The sequence below is a fragment of the Anolis sagrei genome, chromosome 12 (assembly GCF_037176765.1).
Source record: "Anolis sagrei isolate rAnoSag1 chromosome 12, rAnoSag1.mat, whole genome shotgun sequence".
Taxonomy (NCBI): domain Eukaryota; kingdom Metazoa; phylum Chordata; class Lepidosauria; order Squamata; family Dactyloidae; genus Anolis; species Anolis sagrei.
The window spans coordinates 16,350,438-16,369,731 of record NC_090032.1 but is presented as its reverse complement, the minus strand read 5'-3'; the positions used below and the strand labels follow the sequence as shown (position 1 = coordinate 16,369,731).

At 42.8% G+C, this 19,294-nt stretch overlaps 1 protein-coding gene across 1 annotated transcript in view; it reads right to left on the bottom strand.

Annotated features, from left to right (window-relative positions):
- The window catches only part of PLCB3 (phospholipase C beta 3), a 139,841-nt gene that overhangs the window by 25,687 nt on the left and 94,860 nt on the right, over positions 1-19,294 (bottom strand). Inside the window, exons 18-23 of the mRNA XM_067472482.1 lie at positions 18,668-18,752; positions 15,327-15,451; positions 9,901-10,055; positions 3,588-3,749; positions 3,205-3,304; positions 1,147-1,251 (exon numbers count right to left, since the gene is read on the bottom strand). Of these exons, the coding sequence (XP_067328583.1) occupies positions 1,147-1,251; positions 3,205-3,304; positions 3,588-3,749; positions 9,901-10,055; positions 15,327-15,451; positions 18,668-18,752 (732 nt within the window). The remainder of the gene's footprint in view (positions 1-1,146; positions 1,252-3,204; positions 3,305-3,587; positions 3,750-9,900; positions 10,056-15,326; positions 15,452-18,667; positions 18,753-19,294) is intronic.

Here is a 19,294-nt window from a genome sequence, read left to right as displayed (position 1 = left end):
TTCCTTCTTTTTTCTCTTCTTCCCCTTCTTCTTTACTTTCTCCTTCCCTTCCTTCCTCCTTTCCATCCTTCTTTCCTCCCCTCCTTCTCTCTCTCTCTCCTTCCTTCCTTTCCTCTTTCCTCCCCCTCCTCCCTCCCTCCTCTTCCTTCCTTCTTTCTTTCCACCCTTCTTTACCCCCTACTCCCTCCCTCCTTCTCTCTCTACCCTTCCTTGTTTCACTTTCTCTCTTCATCTTCCTTCCTTCCCTCCCTCCCTTGCTCCTTCTTTACTTCTCCTTTCCTTCCTTTCTTCTCTCTCTCTTTCCATCCTGCTTTCCTCCTCCTTCTCTCTTTCCCCTTTCTTCCTTCACTTTCTCTCTTTCCCCTTCCTTCCCTCTCATCCTCCTTTACTTTCTACTTTCCTTCCTTCCCTCTCTTTTCCCATCCTTCTTTCCTCCTCCTCCTCTCTTGCCTTCCTTCACTTTCTCTCTTCCCTTTTCCTTCCTTCCCTCCCTCCTTTACATCCTTTCCTCTTCCTCCTACTCTCTCTCCCCCTTCCCTGAGTGAGGACCGGGTAAATGACCTTGGAGGGCCGTATCCGGCCCCCGGGCCTTAGTTTGAGGACCTCTGCTCTAAAGAAATGTGTCTCTAGGAGTTAAGAAACATTGAAACCATCAAGCTTCTTCTATACTTCCATAAACTTGTTAGTTTCTCTTAAAGCCAAGTCTCTGTTTCGAATACTTCCAAGTCAAGCCACGCTACACATTGAAGAAAGACCAACAAAATATTACAAGCTATTAGCTGTGTTATCAATTTAGTAAATCCATTACAAATAGTAGGAAACCTTGATAAATCAGTGACGTCCCTACTACTGCTACTGGTGGCCGTCCTTTACACACATGCCTACCATTCAATGCTAATCAAGGAGGTCAATTGCAACATTCACACTTTCCTCAAACAGATAATAGTTCTTTCTCCCACCCTGGACATCATTCCACAGATATATAAACCCCACTTGTGTAGTTTCCAACAGATCTCACAACCTCTGAGGATGCATGCCATAGATGTGGGTGAAATGTCAGGAGAGAATGCTTCTGGGACATGACCAGACAGCAACCCAGTGTTCCCAGAAAGGCCTCCCCACAATCCTACCCAAGCGGACAATTACTTTGATGGTCGTCTGGGATATAATCGTAGGCTTCTGTATAGACCAGCAAAGCCGGGAGGCAAAGTGGTTGGTTGCTCTCGCTGCGCAGACAAATGTAGTGGTAACCTGTGCAGGAAGATGGAGAAAAAGGAACACAAGAAATACACATCAACAAGGAAGTCTAAATGCAGGGCGAATGCTCGCTCAGTCCCGCTTGGGGTTCTGTTTCTTTGAAAAGCAGCAATGGATGCAAGATAAGAAATACACTTCCTATGATGACTATCAGCAGAGCATACCGAGAAGTGCGGCCTTTTTATCTTCTTACGCATTTGACTATCGAAAGAAACTCTCTTTTTGCCACTATTTAATACTCTCCCACTTCCATATCTGTGTGCATGCAGAGTTAAGAAAGTCTGCACACCGAGGATAACATTCTCAAACTGCGCTCCTTTGGGTGTTTTGGACTTCAGATCCCAGAAATCCCAGGTTTAGGCTTTTAGCCTGCATGTTTTAGATAGGCCAAGTTGACTTATTTAGATTAGTAGTTAAAGTTTGAGCGGAAAAAAAGGAAGAGAACCCCAGTAAGAATCTTTACTGTAACAGAGATAACAGACGTAAAGATCAGGCTAGTACTTGGCGTGATCTGTTAAGGAAAGAAACACATTTTGAAGGAAATAAGTTTAAAACCTGTCTAGCGGAAAGAACAGTCCTCTTAAGAGTTGTTTTATGAAAGATTATAAATGTAACCACTAAAGGAATGTACCTCTAGGAGTTAAGAAACATTGAAACCATTAAGCTTCTATACCTCAATAAACTTATTACAGTTTCTCTTTTAAAAAAATCCAAACTATTTCTTGATTTAAGTCGTTGACGTGCTGGCTGATACCCAAACAGGGGATGAGCTGGAGATGTCACTGCCTTGGTCCTTTCACTATTGGCTGCTACTTCCCGGCGGATGTCAGGTGGTGCAATACCTGCTAGACAGTGTAATTTCTTCAGTGGTGTAGGGCACAGACACCCCGTGATAATGCGGCATGTCTCATTAAGAGCCACATCCACTGTTTTAGCGTGGTGAGATGTGTTCCACACTGGGCATGCGTACTCAGCAGCAGAGTAGCATAGCGCAAGGGCAGATGTCTTCACTGTGTCTGGTTGTGAACCCCAGGTTGTGCCAGTCAGCTTTCGTATGATATTATTTCTAGCACCCACTTTTTGCTTGATATTCAGGCAGTGCTTCTTATAGGTCAGAGCATGGTCCAGAGTGACTCCCAGGTATTTGGGTGCGCTACAATGCTCCAGTGGGATTCCTTCCCAGGTAATAATCCTCAGATCTCGGGATGCTTGTCTGTTCTTAAGGTGAAAAGCACATGTCTGTGTTTTAGATGGATTAGGGATCAGCTGGTTTTCCCTGTAATAGGCAGTAAGGGCACCTAGAGCTTCAGAGAGCTTCTATTCAACCATCTCAAAGCTCCCTGCTTGAGTGGTGTTGGCACAATCATCAGCATAGATGAAGATCTCTGTCCCTTCTGGCTGAGGCTGGTCATTTGTGTAGATGTTGAACATGGATGGAGCAAGGACGCTCCCCTGAGGCAGGCCGTTCTTCTGTTTCCGCCATCTGCTTCTCTGGCTCTGGAACTCAACAAAAAAGCTCCTGTTTTGTAGCAGGTTTCCTATGAGGCGGGTGAGGTGGTCGTCCTTTGTGATATTCTACATTTTTCTCAGGAGGAGGCAGTGGTTCACAGTCTCATAGGCTGCTGACAGGTCTATGAAGACAGCTTCTGTGATCTGCTGCCTTTCAAAGCCATCTTCTATGTGCTATGAACACTGGTAGAGTTTGGGGGAAATAGACCTTGATAGTTGCTGGGATTTATAGTTCATCTACAATCAAAGAGCAGTCTGAACCCCACCAATGATCGAATTGGGCCAAACTTCCAACACAGAACCTCCATGATGAACAGAAAATATTGTGTTTTCTGATGGTCTTTGGTGACCTCTCTGAAATCCCCTCGCAACCCCCACTTCTGCCACTGGAAGACCTAAAAATGCCTTGAGAAGTGTTATTCCTAAGTACACACTCACCTGAACGGATGGCGGAAACAGGCAGTATCCGGTGCCCCACAAATTTGCCTCCCTCTTCAAAGACGGCAATTCGCAGTGAAGCGAGCGTAGGAAGCACCACCTGGGAGGGGGACACAGAGACCGAAAGCGCTTAGGGCGGCCATGTGCAAACCTTGGCCCTCCAGGTGGTTTGGACTTCAACTCCCACAATTCCTAACAGCCGGTAGGCTGTTAGGAATTGTGGGAGTTGAAGTCCAAACCACCTGGAGGGTCCAAGCTTGTCCATACCTGATTTAGGAGATGGCTGGGCCAGATTATTAGTGGTTCAATTGAACTATTGGTATAATTTTGGGGTTCAGGAACTAGATAAGCCTTCGCAAAACCCTCTGTTTACAAAGCCTCACCTTGTGGAACACAAAGGGCTCTTCATCCCAAACGGGATTGAAGGAATTCCCCTGCGACGTCCGGGTCCGAAACTTGCGCTTGGTGTCCACCGGCAGACCAAACATGTCCACCTCCACGTAGATGCCCACCCGTTTGTCCGACAGGAATTGTCCCGAGATTATCTGCGGATGGAACAACAAAAATGTACTTATTTACTTACGACACTAATATGGCGCCCTTCTCACCCCGTAGGGGACTCAGACCGGCTTACAAGATATATATTGTCAGGATTAATTTAGTTATGTATGTGTTTTAAATGTGCTTCAATGTATTTCCAAGATGGATTCCACTGTGTATTAGAAATGCTGTGCAGAATGTTCATACCATGAGGCTGTGATTATGTGACCTTGAGAAAAGTAAGATAAGGTTTGCTCTTGCTGGGAACAGAAGGGAGTAACCGGTCTCAGCCAGAAGAGATAAGCAGATGTGAAGAGGCTTTCGTTTTGACTAGTTCCTGGATTGTAGCTCGCTGTAGTAAGACGTGCCTATTGAATGTGCTTAGTAAACTTAAGTTTCTTTTGTAACTCAAAGCCTGCAGAGTCCTTATTTTGCAACACAGTGTCTGCTGATCTAGCATTCCTTCTGCTGTGCACCGCCAAACTCTGACAAATAAATGAAATTGTTATCATAGTACCAGAGGCGGCCCTAGGTAATTTTCAACGGTAAGCAAACAGTATTTTGGCGCCCCCCACCCCAACCAATCATTGATATATATTTTCTGTTTGTCGTGGGAGTTCTGTGTGCCATACTTAGTTCAATTCCATCATTGGTGGAGTTCAGAATGCTTTTTGATAGTAGGTGAACTATACATCCCAGTAACTACACTTGCTGCACTTGCTCCCTTGCCTGGCCCGCTTTCGGTCCGGAGGCGTGCCTGAAGACCCTGGCGTGTGCACCAAAAGTCACCTCTTCTCCTGACTTTCTCCTCAGCCATTGGGACCGAGAGAGAGAGAGAGAGAGAGAGAGAGAGGTGGAGATGCCCACCTTTCCTGAAGGTAGGCGCAAAAACAAAGGAGGGAGCGGAGGTGGGAGATACCTCCAGCCGGAGGGGCTCTCTCTCTCTCTCTCTCTCTTGGTCCCAATGGCTGAAGAGAAAGTCGGGAGAAGAGGCAACTTTTGGTGTGCACGCTGGGGTCTTCAGACACGCCTCCGGACTCGAAGCAGGCCAGGCGCGGCGGCTCCACCCCTTGGCCCACCCGTGGATTGGGGAGAGGAGAGGAGGCAGGTGGAGCACCGGGGGATCAGGAAAGGGAGCCGGTCATGGGGAAGGGATCGAACGCGGAGAACGATTGAGCGCCAACTCTGCTCGCGCACCCGGTGGCCGGGTGGAGCAGGAACTAGAGGAGCTAGGCGAGGCTCAAGGGCCCGGCCCCTTTGGGAAGAGGATCGCCCGGCAGCGAGGCAAGAAAGTCGAGGCTCCCCCCCGGACTGCTCGGGCTGTTGTGAGCTGAGGGGGCGCTCCTCAAGTGGTGGTCAAGGGGCATTCACAGAGGCGCCTCTGCGCCCCTGGCAAAAAAAAAGTGTTCTGCAACCGCTTACTTCGCGTAATGGATGAGCCGCCCCTGCATAGTACAATATCAGTATTATATATTACTATATTGTACTATACCATTATATTGTAATATTATTAATAACATTACATATAATACAAAATATATAATTATACTTTCATATTATTAGTAGTAGTATTATATTACATTATATTATAATATTATCAATCTTATATACAATATATTATATTATTAGCATAGTACAATATCCGTATTATATATTATTATATTGTACTATAACATTATATTGTAATATTATTAGTAATATTACATATAATATAAAATATATCATATTATTAGTAGTAGTATTATATTGCATTACATTATAATATTATCAATCTTATATACAATATATTATATTATTAGCATAACACAATATCCGTATTATATATTACTATATTGTAGTATAACATTATATTGTAATATTATTAGTAATATTACATATAATATAAAATATATAATTATACTTTCATATTATTAGTAGTAGTATTATATTACATTATATTATAATATTATCAATCTTATATGCGATATATTATATTATTAGCATAGTACAATATCCGTATTATATATTAATATATTGTACTATACCATTGTACTGTAATATTATTAGTAATATTACATATAATATAAAATATATAATTATACTATCATATTATTAGTAGTAGTATTATATTGCATTATATTATAATATTATCAATCTTATATACAACTAGCTGTGCCCTGCCACGCGTTCCTGTGGCTTTTAGTAAGAGTTTTGAAGTCTGTGCCTGGCCTCTCTTCCTTCCTTCACTCGCCCTCTTTCCCTCTTTCTCTCTCTCACACTCCTTCCTTTCCCCTCTTTCTCTCTCTCTCTCTCTCTCTCTCTCTCTCTGGCATCCCTCCGTCCTCCCCCTTCTTTATGCTTGTGTGTAAACTTGAGTATCTTCTGTTGGTCATGGGGGTTCAGTGTGGCATGTTTGCCCCAATTCTGTCGTTGGTGGGGTTCAGGATGCTCTTTGAGTCTTGGTAAACTCTGAATCCCAGTGACTACAACTCCCAAATGTCAAGGTCTATTTCCCTCAAACTCCATCTGTGTGGATATTAGGGCGTATTGAATGCTTTGGTCCGGATCCATCATTGTTGTCTTCCAAGTCGCCCCCTCCCTTCTCCCCACCCCTTCCCTCCCTGAGTCACTCCTTCCCTCCTCCCCCCCCCTCCAGAAAGACACGCCCCCTCCCTTCGCCCCACCTCTTCTCTTCTTGATTGACTCCTGGAAGGAAAGGGGTGGGGCGAAGGGAGGGGGCGTGTCTTTCCGGAGGGGGGGAGGAGGGAAGGAGTGACTCAGGGAGGGAAGGGGTGGGGCGAAGGGAGGGGGCGTGTCTTTCCGGAGGGGGGGAGGAGGGAAGGAGTGACTCAGGGAGGGAAGGGGTGGGGCGAAGGGAGGGGGCGAATTTGAAGACACGCCTCCTCCCTTCTCCCCACCCCTTCCCTCCCTGAGTCACTCCTTCCCTCCTCCCACCCCCTCCGGAAAGACACGCCCCCTCCCTTCGCCCCACCCCTTTCCTTCCAGGAGTCAATCAGGGAGGGAAGGGGTGGGGCGAAGGGAGGGGGCGTGTCTTTCCGGAGGGGGGGAGGAGGGAAGGAGTGACTCAGGGAGGGAAGGGGTGGGGAGAAGGGAGGGGGGAATTCGAAGACACGCCTCCTCCCTTCGCCCCACCCCTTTCCTCCGTGACTCTCTCCTTCCCTCCTTCCTCCCTCTCCGGTTAGACACGCCCCCTCCCTTCACCCCACCCCTTTGTGTGTGCCACGCGGGGGGGGGGGGTGAGGGGCGGCGCGTGCGCGCGTGGCGGGGAGTTTGCACCGCGCACGTGTGTGTGTGCCGCGCGGGGGGAGGGGGGGAGGGGCCGTGCGTGCGCGCGTGCCGGGGAGTTTGCGCCAGTGCGCATGTTCAGTTGTTTTGCGGTGTTTTTGTCGTTGTTGTGGTGTTTTTTTTTTAATTTGGAGTACATTAGTTTGTACCGAGTGGGTTGTCCTAGGGGCATGGCAATTCTGGTTCAGTTTCGTTGGGGGGTTGTGGAGTTATACGGCTCCGTACGACGCCCCTTACAGATTTATATTATAGATATATTATATTATTAGCATAGCACAATATCAGTATTATATATTACTATATTGTACTATACAATTATATGTAATATAAAATATATAATTATAATATTGTATTATTATTAGTAGTATTATATTGTATTACATTATAATATTATACTTATTATATGCATATACAATATATTATATCTATATAAATAAAAATGTAATGTTCGTTTGTGGGATTAACAGAATTCAAAAACCACTGGGCGAATTGACGCCAAATTTGGACACAAGACACCTAACAACCCAATGAATGTCCTTCACTCAAAAAAAGGGCTTTGTCATTTGGGAGTTGTAGTTGCTGGGATTTATAGTTCGCCTACAATCAAAGAGCATTCTGAATCCCACCAACGACGGAATTGAACTAATCTTGGCACACAGTTCTCCCATGACCAACAGAAAATACTGGAGGGGTTTGGTGGGCAGTGTCCTTTGGTTTTGGAGTTGTAGTTCACCTACATCCAGAGATCACTGTGGTCCTAGAAAACTCACAGCAACCCAGTGGTTCTGGACACAGAAGCCTTCGACAACATATCAATAGTGGCAGAATCCCATTAATGTAATAGTAATATTACATTATTATCTAGTTGGAAGTCGCAACTGTATTTACTAGGTCTGGCATTTTTATAGCTTAAATATCCATAAATTATAAAACATTTCATAATTTTGAAATTATTGCCTAGGTTGAGGATTGGGTTCCAGACAGTTGAGTGGAAGGAAATTAATTAAATACAGGAAATACAACCACAGGCAATTTCCTCATGAACTCTGGCCATTCACCAGACTTAATGATCATACTAACGTGCCAGTTATCAAATTGGCATTTGAACAGATGGCACTAAACCCTAGACCCACCCCCATCCCTGAACTTGGGATCCACCTTGATTGTGCTTTACTAATAATATTATATAATATATTGTATATGCATATAATATGTATAATATTATAATGTAATACAATATAATACTAATAGTAATACAGTATTATAATTATATATTTTATATTATAGTTAATATTATTAATAATGGTATAGTGTGATATAGTAATATATAACACTGATATTGTACTATGCTAATAATATAATATATGGTATATACTAGGCCTGGGTAACAACGCAAAAATTTGTTTCTAAAATCGATTTGTAATTGGGGGGTTTTTTTGTTTCGATATTTAAAATAATTACAAAACTTTCCCCAAAAAAAGTTTCGGTATTTACGAAATTTCGTAAATATTTACAAAACATTTTGTAAAGATGGCACCCTTTTTTTCTTCAATATTTTTAAAATATTTTTAAAATTTAATTATTAATTTAGTAGAATAGGGATTAATTATTATTAATTATTATTAAGGAGGGAAGGCAGGCACTCACTCTGGCAGGCCCTCTCGCCCGCCGCTCGCTCTCCCCTCTCGCTCCAGCAGACAAGAGTTCTTCCTCCCACCCTGAACATTATTCCACAGATATATCTACCCCACTTGCCTAGTTTCCAATAGACCTCACAACCTCTGAGGATGCCTGCCATAGATGTGGGTGAACTGTCAGGAGAGAGTGCTTCCGCCCCTCTCGCTCGCCACTCGCTATTATTATTAATAGGCAATGCTAAGCAAGCTGGCCAATTGCAACATTCAGGCAGGAAGCAGCCAGACCATGAAGCTGCAAGGCCATTCGATGCTCATCAAGCTGGCCAGCTGCAACATTCACGCTTGCCTCCAGCAGACAAGAGTTCTTCCTCCCACCCTGAACATTATTCCACAGATATATCTACCCCACTTGCCTAGTTTCCAACAGACCTCACAACCTCTGAGGATGCCTGCCATAGATGTGGGTGAAATGTCAGGAGAGAGTGCTTCCGCCCCTCTCGCTCGCCACTCGCTATTATTATTAATAGGCAATGCTAAGCAAGCTGGCCAATTGCAACATTCAGGCAGGAAGCAGCCAGACCATGAAGCTGCAAGGCCATTCGATGCTCATCAAGCTGGCCAGCTGCAACATTCACGCTTGCCTCCAGCAGACAAGAGTTCTTCCTCCCACCCTGAACATTATTCCACAGATATATCTACCCCACTTGCCTAGTTTCCAACAGACCTCACAACCTCTGAGGATGCCTGCCATAGATGTGGGTGAAATGTCAGGAGAGAGTGCTTCCGCCCCTCTCGCTCGCCGCTCGCTTGCCCCTCTCGCTCGCCCCTCTCAGCAAGCATCGGCAGGCGGCCATCTTACGTATTTCCGAAATGGACGGAAATACAAAATTTTTTGGCGCCTGCCGTTTCGATATTTAAAAACACTTCCAGGTTAAAAAAAATGTTTTGTAATCGTTTCGTAATTCAAAAATTAACGAATTTTTTAACGAATTACGAATTAGCGAAACGAATTGACCAGCCCTAGTATATACATATAAGATGGCCAGACAGCCCGGAAAAAGCACAGCACCCAACTATTGATTTATTGTTCAGCAACCAATATGACTAATGTTTGAATTAACAGCTGGATTTTCACCTCGCGTCACTCTTCGTCTCCAGAAACCATTTGCAAAACAGGTTTTACACTTACAACGAGCAGAGTTTGGGCCCCAGTGGTATTCTCTACTAAACTCACCTTCACTTTGACCGTGTTGGCCACAATGCCATCGATAATATCTTCCGTGAAAGGGTCAAACGGCTTGTCCTGGCGCCGCATGAACTCCGGCTTGAGCAGGTATCCGCTCCGGCGGTTGTATTCAAAGATGCCCAGGTTCAGCTGCATTGGTAAGTCTGGATGAAAGGAAATATTGTTGTTGTTGTTAGCCGGGAAGCAGCCATGGAGACCAGTATATACCATATATCAGGGGTCCTCAAACTATGGCCCGCGGGCCGGATACGGCCCTCCCAGGTCATTTACCGGCCCTCGCTCAAGGTCAACCTAAGTCTGAAACAACTTGAAAGCACACAACGATCTTATCTCATCATCCAAAAGCAAGCCCACACTTCCCATTATTACATTTATTATTTTACTCTATTATTGTCATTATTACTATTATTATTTCTCTCTATTATTACCGTTATTATTACATTTACATTATTTTACTCACTATTACATTTATTATTGTACTTCATTGTTGCTGCTATTACAATTATTATTATTATTATTATTATTATTATTATTATTATAGAATCAGAGAATCATAGAATCAAAGAGTTGGAAGAGACCTCATGGGCCATCCAGTCCAACCCCCTGCCAAGAAGCAGGAATATTGCACTCAAATCACCCCTGACAGATGGCCATCCAGCCTCTGTTTAAAAGCTTCCAAAGAAGGAGCCTCCACTACATTCTGAGGCAGAGATTTCCACTGCTGAACGGCTCTCACAATCAGGAAGTTCTTCCTCATGTTCAGATGGAACGTAGTAGGGACCTCACCGATTTATCTGGGTCTCCTACTATTTGTAATGGATTTACTAAATTGATAACACAGCTAATAGCTTGTAATATTTTGTTGGTCTTTCTTCAATGTGTAGCGTGGCTTGACTTGGAAGTATTCGAAACAGAGACTTGGCTTTAAGAGAAACTATAACAAGTTTATTGAAGTATAGAAGAAGCTTGATGGTTTCAATGTTTCTTAACTCCTAGAGACACATTTCTTTAGAGCAGGGGTCCTCAAACGAAGGCCTGGGGGCCAGATATAGCCCTCCAAGGTCGTTTACCTGGCCCTCACTCAGGGAAGGGGGAGAGAGAGTAGGAGGAAGAGGAAAGGATGTAAAGGAGGGAGGGAAGGAAGGAAAAGGGAAGAGAGAAAGTGAAGGAAGGCAAGAGAGGAGGAGGAGGAAAGAAGGATGGAAAAAAAGAGGGAAGGAAGGAAAGTAGAAAGTAAAGGAGGATGAGAGGGAAGGGAGGGAGGGAGGGAGGGAGAAAGGAGGGGGAAAGAGAGAAGGAGGAGGAGGAAAGAAGGATGGAAAGAGAGAGAGAAGAAAGGAAGGAAAGGAGAAGTAAAGAAGGAGCAAGAGAGGGAAGGAAGGAAGGAAAGATGAAGAGAGAAAGTGAAACAAGGAAGGGTAGAGAGAGGAGGGTGAGTAGGGAGAGTAAAGAAGAGTGGAAAGAGAGAAGGAAGGAAGAGGAGAGGGAGGGAGGGAGGAGGGGGAGGAAAGAGGAAAGGAAGGAAGGAGAGAGAGAAGGTGGTGAGGAAAGAAGGATGGAAAGAAGGAAAGAAGGGAAGGAGAAAGTAAAGAAGAAGGGGAAGAAGTCTATGGTCTATTATTATTATTATTATTACATTTATTATTTTACTCTCTATTATTATTGGAGGGATATGTAAGTACATTTTACCACAAACAACCTGGAAAAACGTATTGACTCGAGTATAAGCCGAAGATGGATAATGCAGCCACTATGGGTAAATTTCAAAACAAAAATAGATACCAATAAAATGACATTAATTGAAGCATCAGGAGGTTCAACGTTTTTTAATATTAACATAAAACTTTAATTTAAGGTAAGACTGACCAACTCTGACTAAATCATTATTCTAACCTTCTTCAATGCGAATGTGCTTACGTATCCTTCCAATAATAATAGAGAGTAGAATAATAAATGTAATAATAATATTTGAAATAATAAATGTAATAACAGTAATAATAAAGTACAATAATAAATGTAATAATAATAGAGTAAAATAATGTAAATGGAATATTAACAGCATTAATAGAGTAAAATAATAAATATAATAACAATAATAAAATATAAGAATTTTACTTTTATATTACATGTAATCTATATATATAAATCTGTTAGGTTGGTTCAACCGGACAGCAAAACTCCACAACCCCCCAACGAAACTGTACCAAAATTGCCATGCCCATAACACAACCCACAAGGTACAAACATATCTACTCAAAATGAAAAACAACACAACAACACACTCACAAAACGGCAAAACAACAAAACTCAAAAAAACCCAACGAAACTTAACCAAAATTGCCATGCCCATAACACAACCCACAAGGTACAAACATATCTACTCAAAATGAAAAACAACACAACAACACACTCACAAAACGGCAAAACAACAAAACTCAAAAAAAACCAACGAAACTTACCCAAAATTCCCATGCCCATAACACAACCCACAAGGTACAAACATATCTACTCAAAATGAAAAACAACACAACAACACACTCACAAAACGGCAAAACAATAAAACTCAAACAAACCAACGAAACTTAACCAAAATTCCCATGCCCATAACACAACCCACAAGGTACAAACATATCTACTCAAAATGAAAAACAACACAACAACACACTCACAAAACGGCAAAACAACAAAACTCAAAAAAACCAACGAAACTTAACCAAAATTCCCATGCCCATAACACAACCCACAAGGTACAAACATATCTACTCAAAATGAAAAACAACACAACAACACACTCACAAAACGACAAAACAACTGAGCATGCGCATTGGTGCCCAGCCGCAAGTTCCCTGGCGCGCGCACACAGTCTTCCAGCCAACGTTCCCTCTGCGGAAGCCATGCCCACTCCAAGCCCCGCCGCGCCGCTTCCCGCACCCCCCCCCTGCTGCACGAACACACACAACCCCACGCTCCATCACTCCCCCCACCGCACACACACACGCAACCCCACGCTCCATCACTCCCCCCACCACCACACACATACGCGCAACCCCACTCCCCCCCGCTGCCGCACACACACACGCAACTCCACGCTCCATCACTCCCCCCGCCGCCACACACACACACACAACCCCACGCTCCATCACTCCCCTGCCCCAATCTTACCTCCTTTTACTTCACGCCACCTCCAAACCCCACCGCACCCCTTCCCGCCCTGTCAAAATCCAGGAAAGACAGGAAGGAAGGAAAGAAGGAAGAAAGAGAAAGGGAGATAAAGAAAAGGGGGAAGGAAGGAAAGTTAGAGAAAGAAGGAAGAAGAAAAGGAAAGAAAAGGAAAGATGGAAGGAAAGAAAAGAGAGACAGCAGAAGAGAAAGAAAAAGGGGGAAGGAAGGAAAGAGGTAGAGAAGGAAGAAATGAGAGACAGAGGGAGGGAAAGAAAAAGGGGGAAGGAAGGAAGGAGAGAAGGAAAGGAAAAAGGGAATAAAGGAAGGAAAGAGGGAGTGAAGGAAGGGCGAAGATGTAGAGAAAGAGGGAGGGAAGGAAAGAAGGAAAGAGAGAAGAAAGAAAAGAGACCAGAAGAGAAAGAAAAAGGGGGAAGGAAAGAAGGAGAGAAGGAAAGAAAAAAGGGAATGAAGGAAGGAAAGAGGGAGTGAAGGAAGGGGGAAGATGTAGAGAAAGAGGGAGGGAAGGAAAGAAGGAAAGAGAGAAGGAAGAAAAGAGATCAGAAGAGAAAGAAAAAGGGGGAAGGAAAGAAGGAGAGAAGGAAAGAAAAAAGGGAATGAAGGAAGGAAAGAGGGAGTGAAGGAAGGGGGAAGATGTAGAGAAAGAGGGAGGGAAGGAAAGAAGGAAAGAGAGAAGGAAGAAAAGAGACCAGAAGAGAAAGAAAAAGGGGGGAGGAAGGAAAGAGATAGAGAAGGAAAAGGAGAAGGAAAGATGGGAGGGAAGGAAGGAAGGAGGGAAAGAAGGAGAAAAAGAGGGAAGATTGGCCACAGCAAGACGTGGCGGGTAAAGGTTGTTATTTCTATTATTATTATTATTATGCTATTGTTCCTCTGAGACCCTTTTAGGGGGAATGGGAGAGGTGTCAGGTCCCAGAGGCAATGCTTTGCATTATTGTTATTGTTATGATGGTGGTGAAATAAAAGGAAATAAAAAGAGAAAGAAGGAAGCAAACAGGGAGGGAAGAAAGGCAAAGGAAGAAAGGGGGAGGGAATGAAGGAAAGAGAGAAGGATGAAACCAAGTAGTGAAAGAAGGAAAGAAAGAAAGAGGTAGAGAAGGAAGAAAGGAGAGAAAGGGGGAGGAAAAGGGGGAAGGAATAGGTAGGGACCTCTCTTTCATAATAGTCCAGATATCTACCTCAACTTTGATAAGTTTTACTATAGGCCACAGCAACGCGTGGCAGGGCACAGCTAGTATTACTAATAATATTACAGTATAGTGGTATAGTACAATGAAGTAATACATAATACTAATATTGTGCTGTGGTAATAATATAATATATTGTATACACATATCATATTGATAATAATATAATAATGTAATACGATATGATACTAATAATACAATATAATAATTATATATTTCATATTACATGTAATATTACTAATAATATTACAGTATACTGGTGTAGTACAATATGGGAACGTATTTTACTAATATTGTGCTATGCTAATAATATAATATATTGTATTTACATAGAACTTGTAAGCCGCTCTGAGTCCCCTTCAGGGTAAAATAATAGAGTAAAATAGAGTAAAATAATAATAATAGAGTAAATGTAATAATAATAATATAGAGAGTAAAATAGTAAATGTAATAATAATAATAATAATAATAATAATAGAGTAAAATATTAAATAACTTTGACTCGAGTATACACCGAAGGGGGCTTTTTCCGCCTAAAAACGGTCTGAAAAACTCAGCTTATACTCAAGTACATACAGTAGGTCTCTAGTCCAAAATGCAGTGCAACCACCATGCTTGGCAACCCACTTCCTTTATTGTGGCTGTGAATAATAACAGCAATAATAAAGTACAATAATAAATGTAATAATAATAATAGAGTAAAATAATAATAATAAAAAATAAAATAATGTAAATATAATAATAACAGTAATGATATAAGGACTTAGCATATAGAATCATAGAATCATAGAATCAAAGAGTTGGAAGAGACCTCCTGGGCCATCCAGTCCAACCCCATTCTGCCAAGAAGCAGGAATATTGCATTCAAAGCACCCCTGACAGATGGCCATCCAGCCTCTGTTTAAAAGCTTCCAAAGAAGGAGCCTCCACCACACTCCGGGGCAGTGAGTTCCACTGCTGAACGGCTCTCACAGTCAGGAAATTCTTCCTCATGTTCAGATGGAACCATTGTCAATATTGAGCAGAAGGAAATAAGAGGGTGGTCCTCACCAAGTGTCTGGAAATTCAGGGCCACCATCTGGCAGCCAGCGTTCCAGAAGACCTGAGGCATGTAGTTGGAGGAATCCACCCGGGTCCCTTTGGGGTAGATCCGGCTCAGTTGCTTCTTGTTGTATCTGATCGAAGGGCACTTGTCAAGGCAACAATGGCAGGAAGGCAGGCAGCATTGTCAATACTCGCAATCAACTATTGGCATTCAATAGCACTTGTCTCCTATGCTATTCTAATAATATAATAATATAATATAATATAATATAATATAATATAATATAATATAATATAATATATATATAATATTTATAATATCATAATGTCCAAAATGCTTCTGGAACATGAAAAACTCACAACAACCCTGCTTTGAGTCCCCCTCGGGGTGAGAAAAGCGGTATAAATACTGTAAATAAATATATTTTCATGGCCAGAATCACTGGTTTGTTGTAGGTTTTTTTGGGCTATGTGGCCATGGTGTAGAGCAGTGTTTCTCAACCAGGGGGTCGGGACCCCTGGAGGGGTCGCGAGGGGGTGTCACCAAAGACCACCAGAAAAGACAGTATTTTCTGTTGGTCATGGGGGTTCTGTGTGGGAAGTTTGGCCCAATTCAATTGTTGGTAGGGTTCAGAATGCTCTTTGATTGTAGGTGAACTATAAATCCCAGCAACTACAACTCCCAAATGTCAAGGTCTATTTTCCCCCAAACTCCACCAGTGTTTACATTTGGGCATATTGAGAATGTGTGCCAAGTTTGGTCCAGATCCGTCATTGTTTGAGTCCACAGTTCTCTCTTGATGTAGGTGAACTACAACTCCAAAAACTCAAGGTCAATGCCCACCATAGAATCATAGAATCAAAGAGTTGGAAGAGACCCCATGGGCCATCCAGTCCAACCCCCTGCCAAGAAGCAGGAATATTGCATTCAAATCAAACCCTTCCACCAAACTCTTCCAGTATTTTCTCTTGGTCATGGGAGTTCTGTGTGCCAAGTTTGATTCAATTCCATCATTGGTGGAGTTCAGAATGCTCTTTGATTGTATATACATATAATATAATATTTACTCCCAAATGTCAAGGTCTATTTTCCCCAAACTCCACCAGTGTTTGCATTTGGGCATATTGAGAATGTGTGCCAAGTTTGGTCCAGATCCATCATTGTTTGAGTCCACAGTTCTCTCTTGATGTAAGTGAACTACAACTCCAAAAACTCAAGGTCAATGCCCACCAAACCATGCCAGTATTTTCTGTTGGTCATGGGAGTTCTGTGTCCCAAGTTTGATTCAATTCCATTGTTGGTGTAGTTCAGAATGCTCTTTGAATGTAGGTGAACTATAAATCCCAGCAACTACAACTCCCAAATGTCAAGGTCTATTTTCCCCCAAACTCCACCAGTGTTAACATTTGGGCATATTGAGAATTTGTGCCAAGTTTGGTCCAGATCCGTCATTGTTTGAGTCCACAGTTCTCTCTTGATGTAAGTGAACTACTACTCCAAAACCTCAAGGTCAATGCCCACCATAGAATCATAGAATTATAGAATCAAAGAGTTGGAAGAGACCTCATGGGCCATCCAGTCCATCCCCCTGCCAAGAAGCAGGAATACTGCATTCAAATCAAACCCTTCCACCAAACTCTTCCAGTATTTTCTCTTGGTCAGGGGAGTTCTGTGTGCCAAGTTTGATTCAATTCCATCATTGGTGGAGTTCAGAATGCTCTTTGATTGTATATACATATAATATAATATTTACTCCCAAATGTCAAGGTCTATTTTCCCCAAACTCCACCAGTGTTTACATTTGGGCATATTGAGAATTTGTGCCAAGTTTGGTCCAGATCCATCATTGTTTGAGTCCACAGTTCTCTCTTGATGTAGGTGAACTACAACTCCAAAAACTCAAAGTCAATGCCCACCAAACCCTGCCAGTATTTTCTGTTGGTCATGGGAGTTCTGTGTCCCAAGTTTGATTCAATTTCATCATTGGTGGAGTTCAGAATGCTCTTTGATTGTAGATGAACTATAAATCCCAGCAAGTACAACTCCCAAATGTCAAGGTCTATTTTCCCAAAACCCCACGAGTGTTCACATTTGGGCATATGGAGTATCCGTGCCAAGTTTGGTCCAGATCCATCATTGTTGGGAGTCTAGAGTGCTCTCTGGATATAGGCGAACTTCAACTCCCAAACTCAAGGTCAATGCCCACCGACCCTTCCAGTATTTTCTGTTGTCATGGGAGATCTGTGTGCCAACTTTGGTTCAATTCCATTGTTGGTGGGGTTCCGAATGCTCTTTGTTTACAGGTTAACTATAAATCCCAGCAACTACAACTCCCAAATGACAAAATCAATCCCCCCGCCAATCCCACTGGTATTCAAATTTGGGCATACCAGGTATTTGTGCCAAATTTGCTCCAGTGAATGAAAATACTTCCTACAGATCATTATTTACATGGCGATTCATAATGTTAGGGTTATGGTTGGGGGTCACCACAACATGAGGAACTGTATTAAGGGGTCGCGGCTTTAGAAAGGTTGAGAACCACTGGTCTAGAGGCATTCTCTCCTGACGTTTTGCCTGCATCTATGGCAAGCATCCTCAGAGGTAGTGAGGTCTGTTGGAACTAGGAAAAAGGGTTTATATATCTGTGGAATGACCAGGGTGGGACAAAGGACTCTTGTCTTACAACAGCACAACAACAGAGTGGAAACAAACAAGGACATCTAATCACCTCTCAACAAAAGTTTGCTCCAGGCACTGTCAGGCCATTATATGCTAATCAAGGTGGTCAGTTGAAACATTCACACTTAGCTCTAGCAGACAAGAGTCCTTTGTCCCACCCTGGTCATTCCACAGATATAATCCCTTCTCTACAAAAGATTGCCCCAGGCACTGCCAGGCCATCAAATGCTAATCAAGGTGGTCAGTTGAAACACTCACACCTAGCTCCAACAGACAAGAGCTCTTTGTCATTCCACAGATATATGAACCCTTTTTCCTACTTCCAAGAGACCTCACTACCTCTGAGGATGCTTGCCATAGATGCAGGCGAAACGTCAGGAGAGAATGCCTCTAGAACATGGCCATATAGCCCGAAAAAACCTACAACAACCCACTGTAAATAAATGTAAATAAATAAATACCGGCCATGAAAGCTTTCGACAATACACAGAAGCAATAAACTCAGACCCCCTCCATATTGCCATATGATCTAAATTACCCAAGCAGATAAGCCACATTATCTGCTTATATGAGTCTACGTTGATATATAATCCAGTTCTGCTTCAACCAGTACTGTTTCTCCCCAACCGCCAATCCCGATCATTCCGAACGTCAGGCGGGATACTCCACAAACTCCATGGGACTGTTAGTGAGCTGCTCCAGACCTTTGGTCTCCACAAACGAAGACATCTCGTACGATTTGTTGCGTTCTTAGGAGGAAAGAAGACAAAAAGCAAGCCTTAGGGGATCTCATTAAAGGTTGCGCTCCAGGGCTCCCTCCCATTTCTGTTCCTCCCGTGCTGCTGATTCTTTAACTCTTACTAACTTTGGTACCCAGTGTTGCCCGGTGCGCCGACATTTCACAACTTCAGTCCTTTTTCAGGTGTCTTTTTACATGTGACGATGTGGGGGAAAAATATTTTCTTTTAAATCTTTTTACTGCCTTGTGTTGATGTATTTTCCCCTTTTAAAATTGGCCGGGGCTTTCTTGTGAGCTTTTTCCTTGAGGCTTTTGTATTACAGGCTTGAGACACTCTTGTAGTAAACCAAGTAACACAGTTTATTTATAGCTTCTGGCTCCAACGCTTATGGTTACATTTGTGTGTTCTGTTACAGTCTTGAGTCTTACATTCAGTATCATTCACTTAGTTAACTTTTCTTATCAAACTTCAACTGTTTCACATCAACAAATATGTTACTTTTTCATACAATCTCAACAGAACTATATTCCGCCTTAAACCACACTGGCACT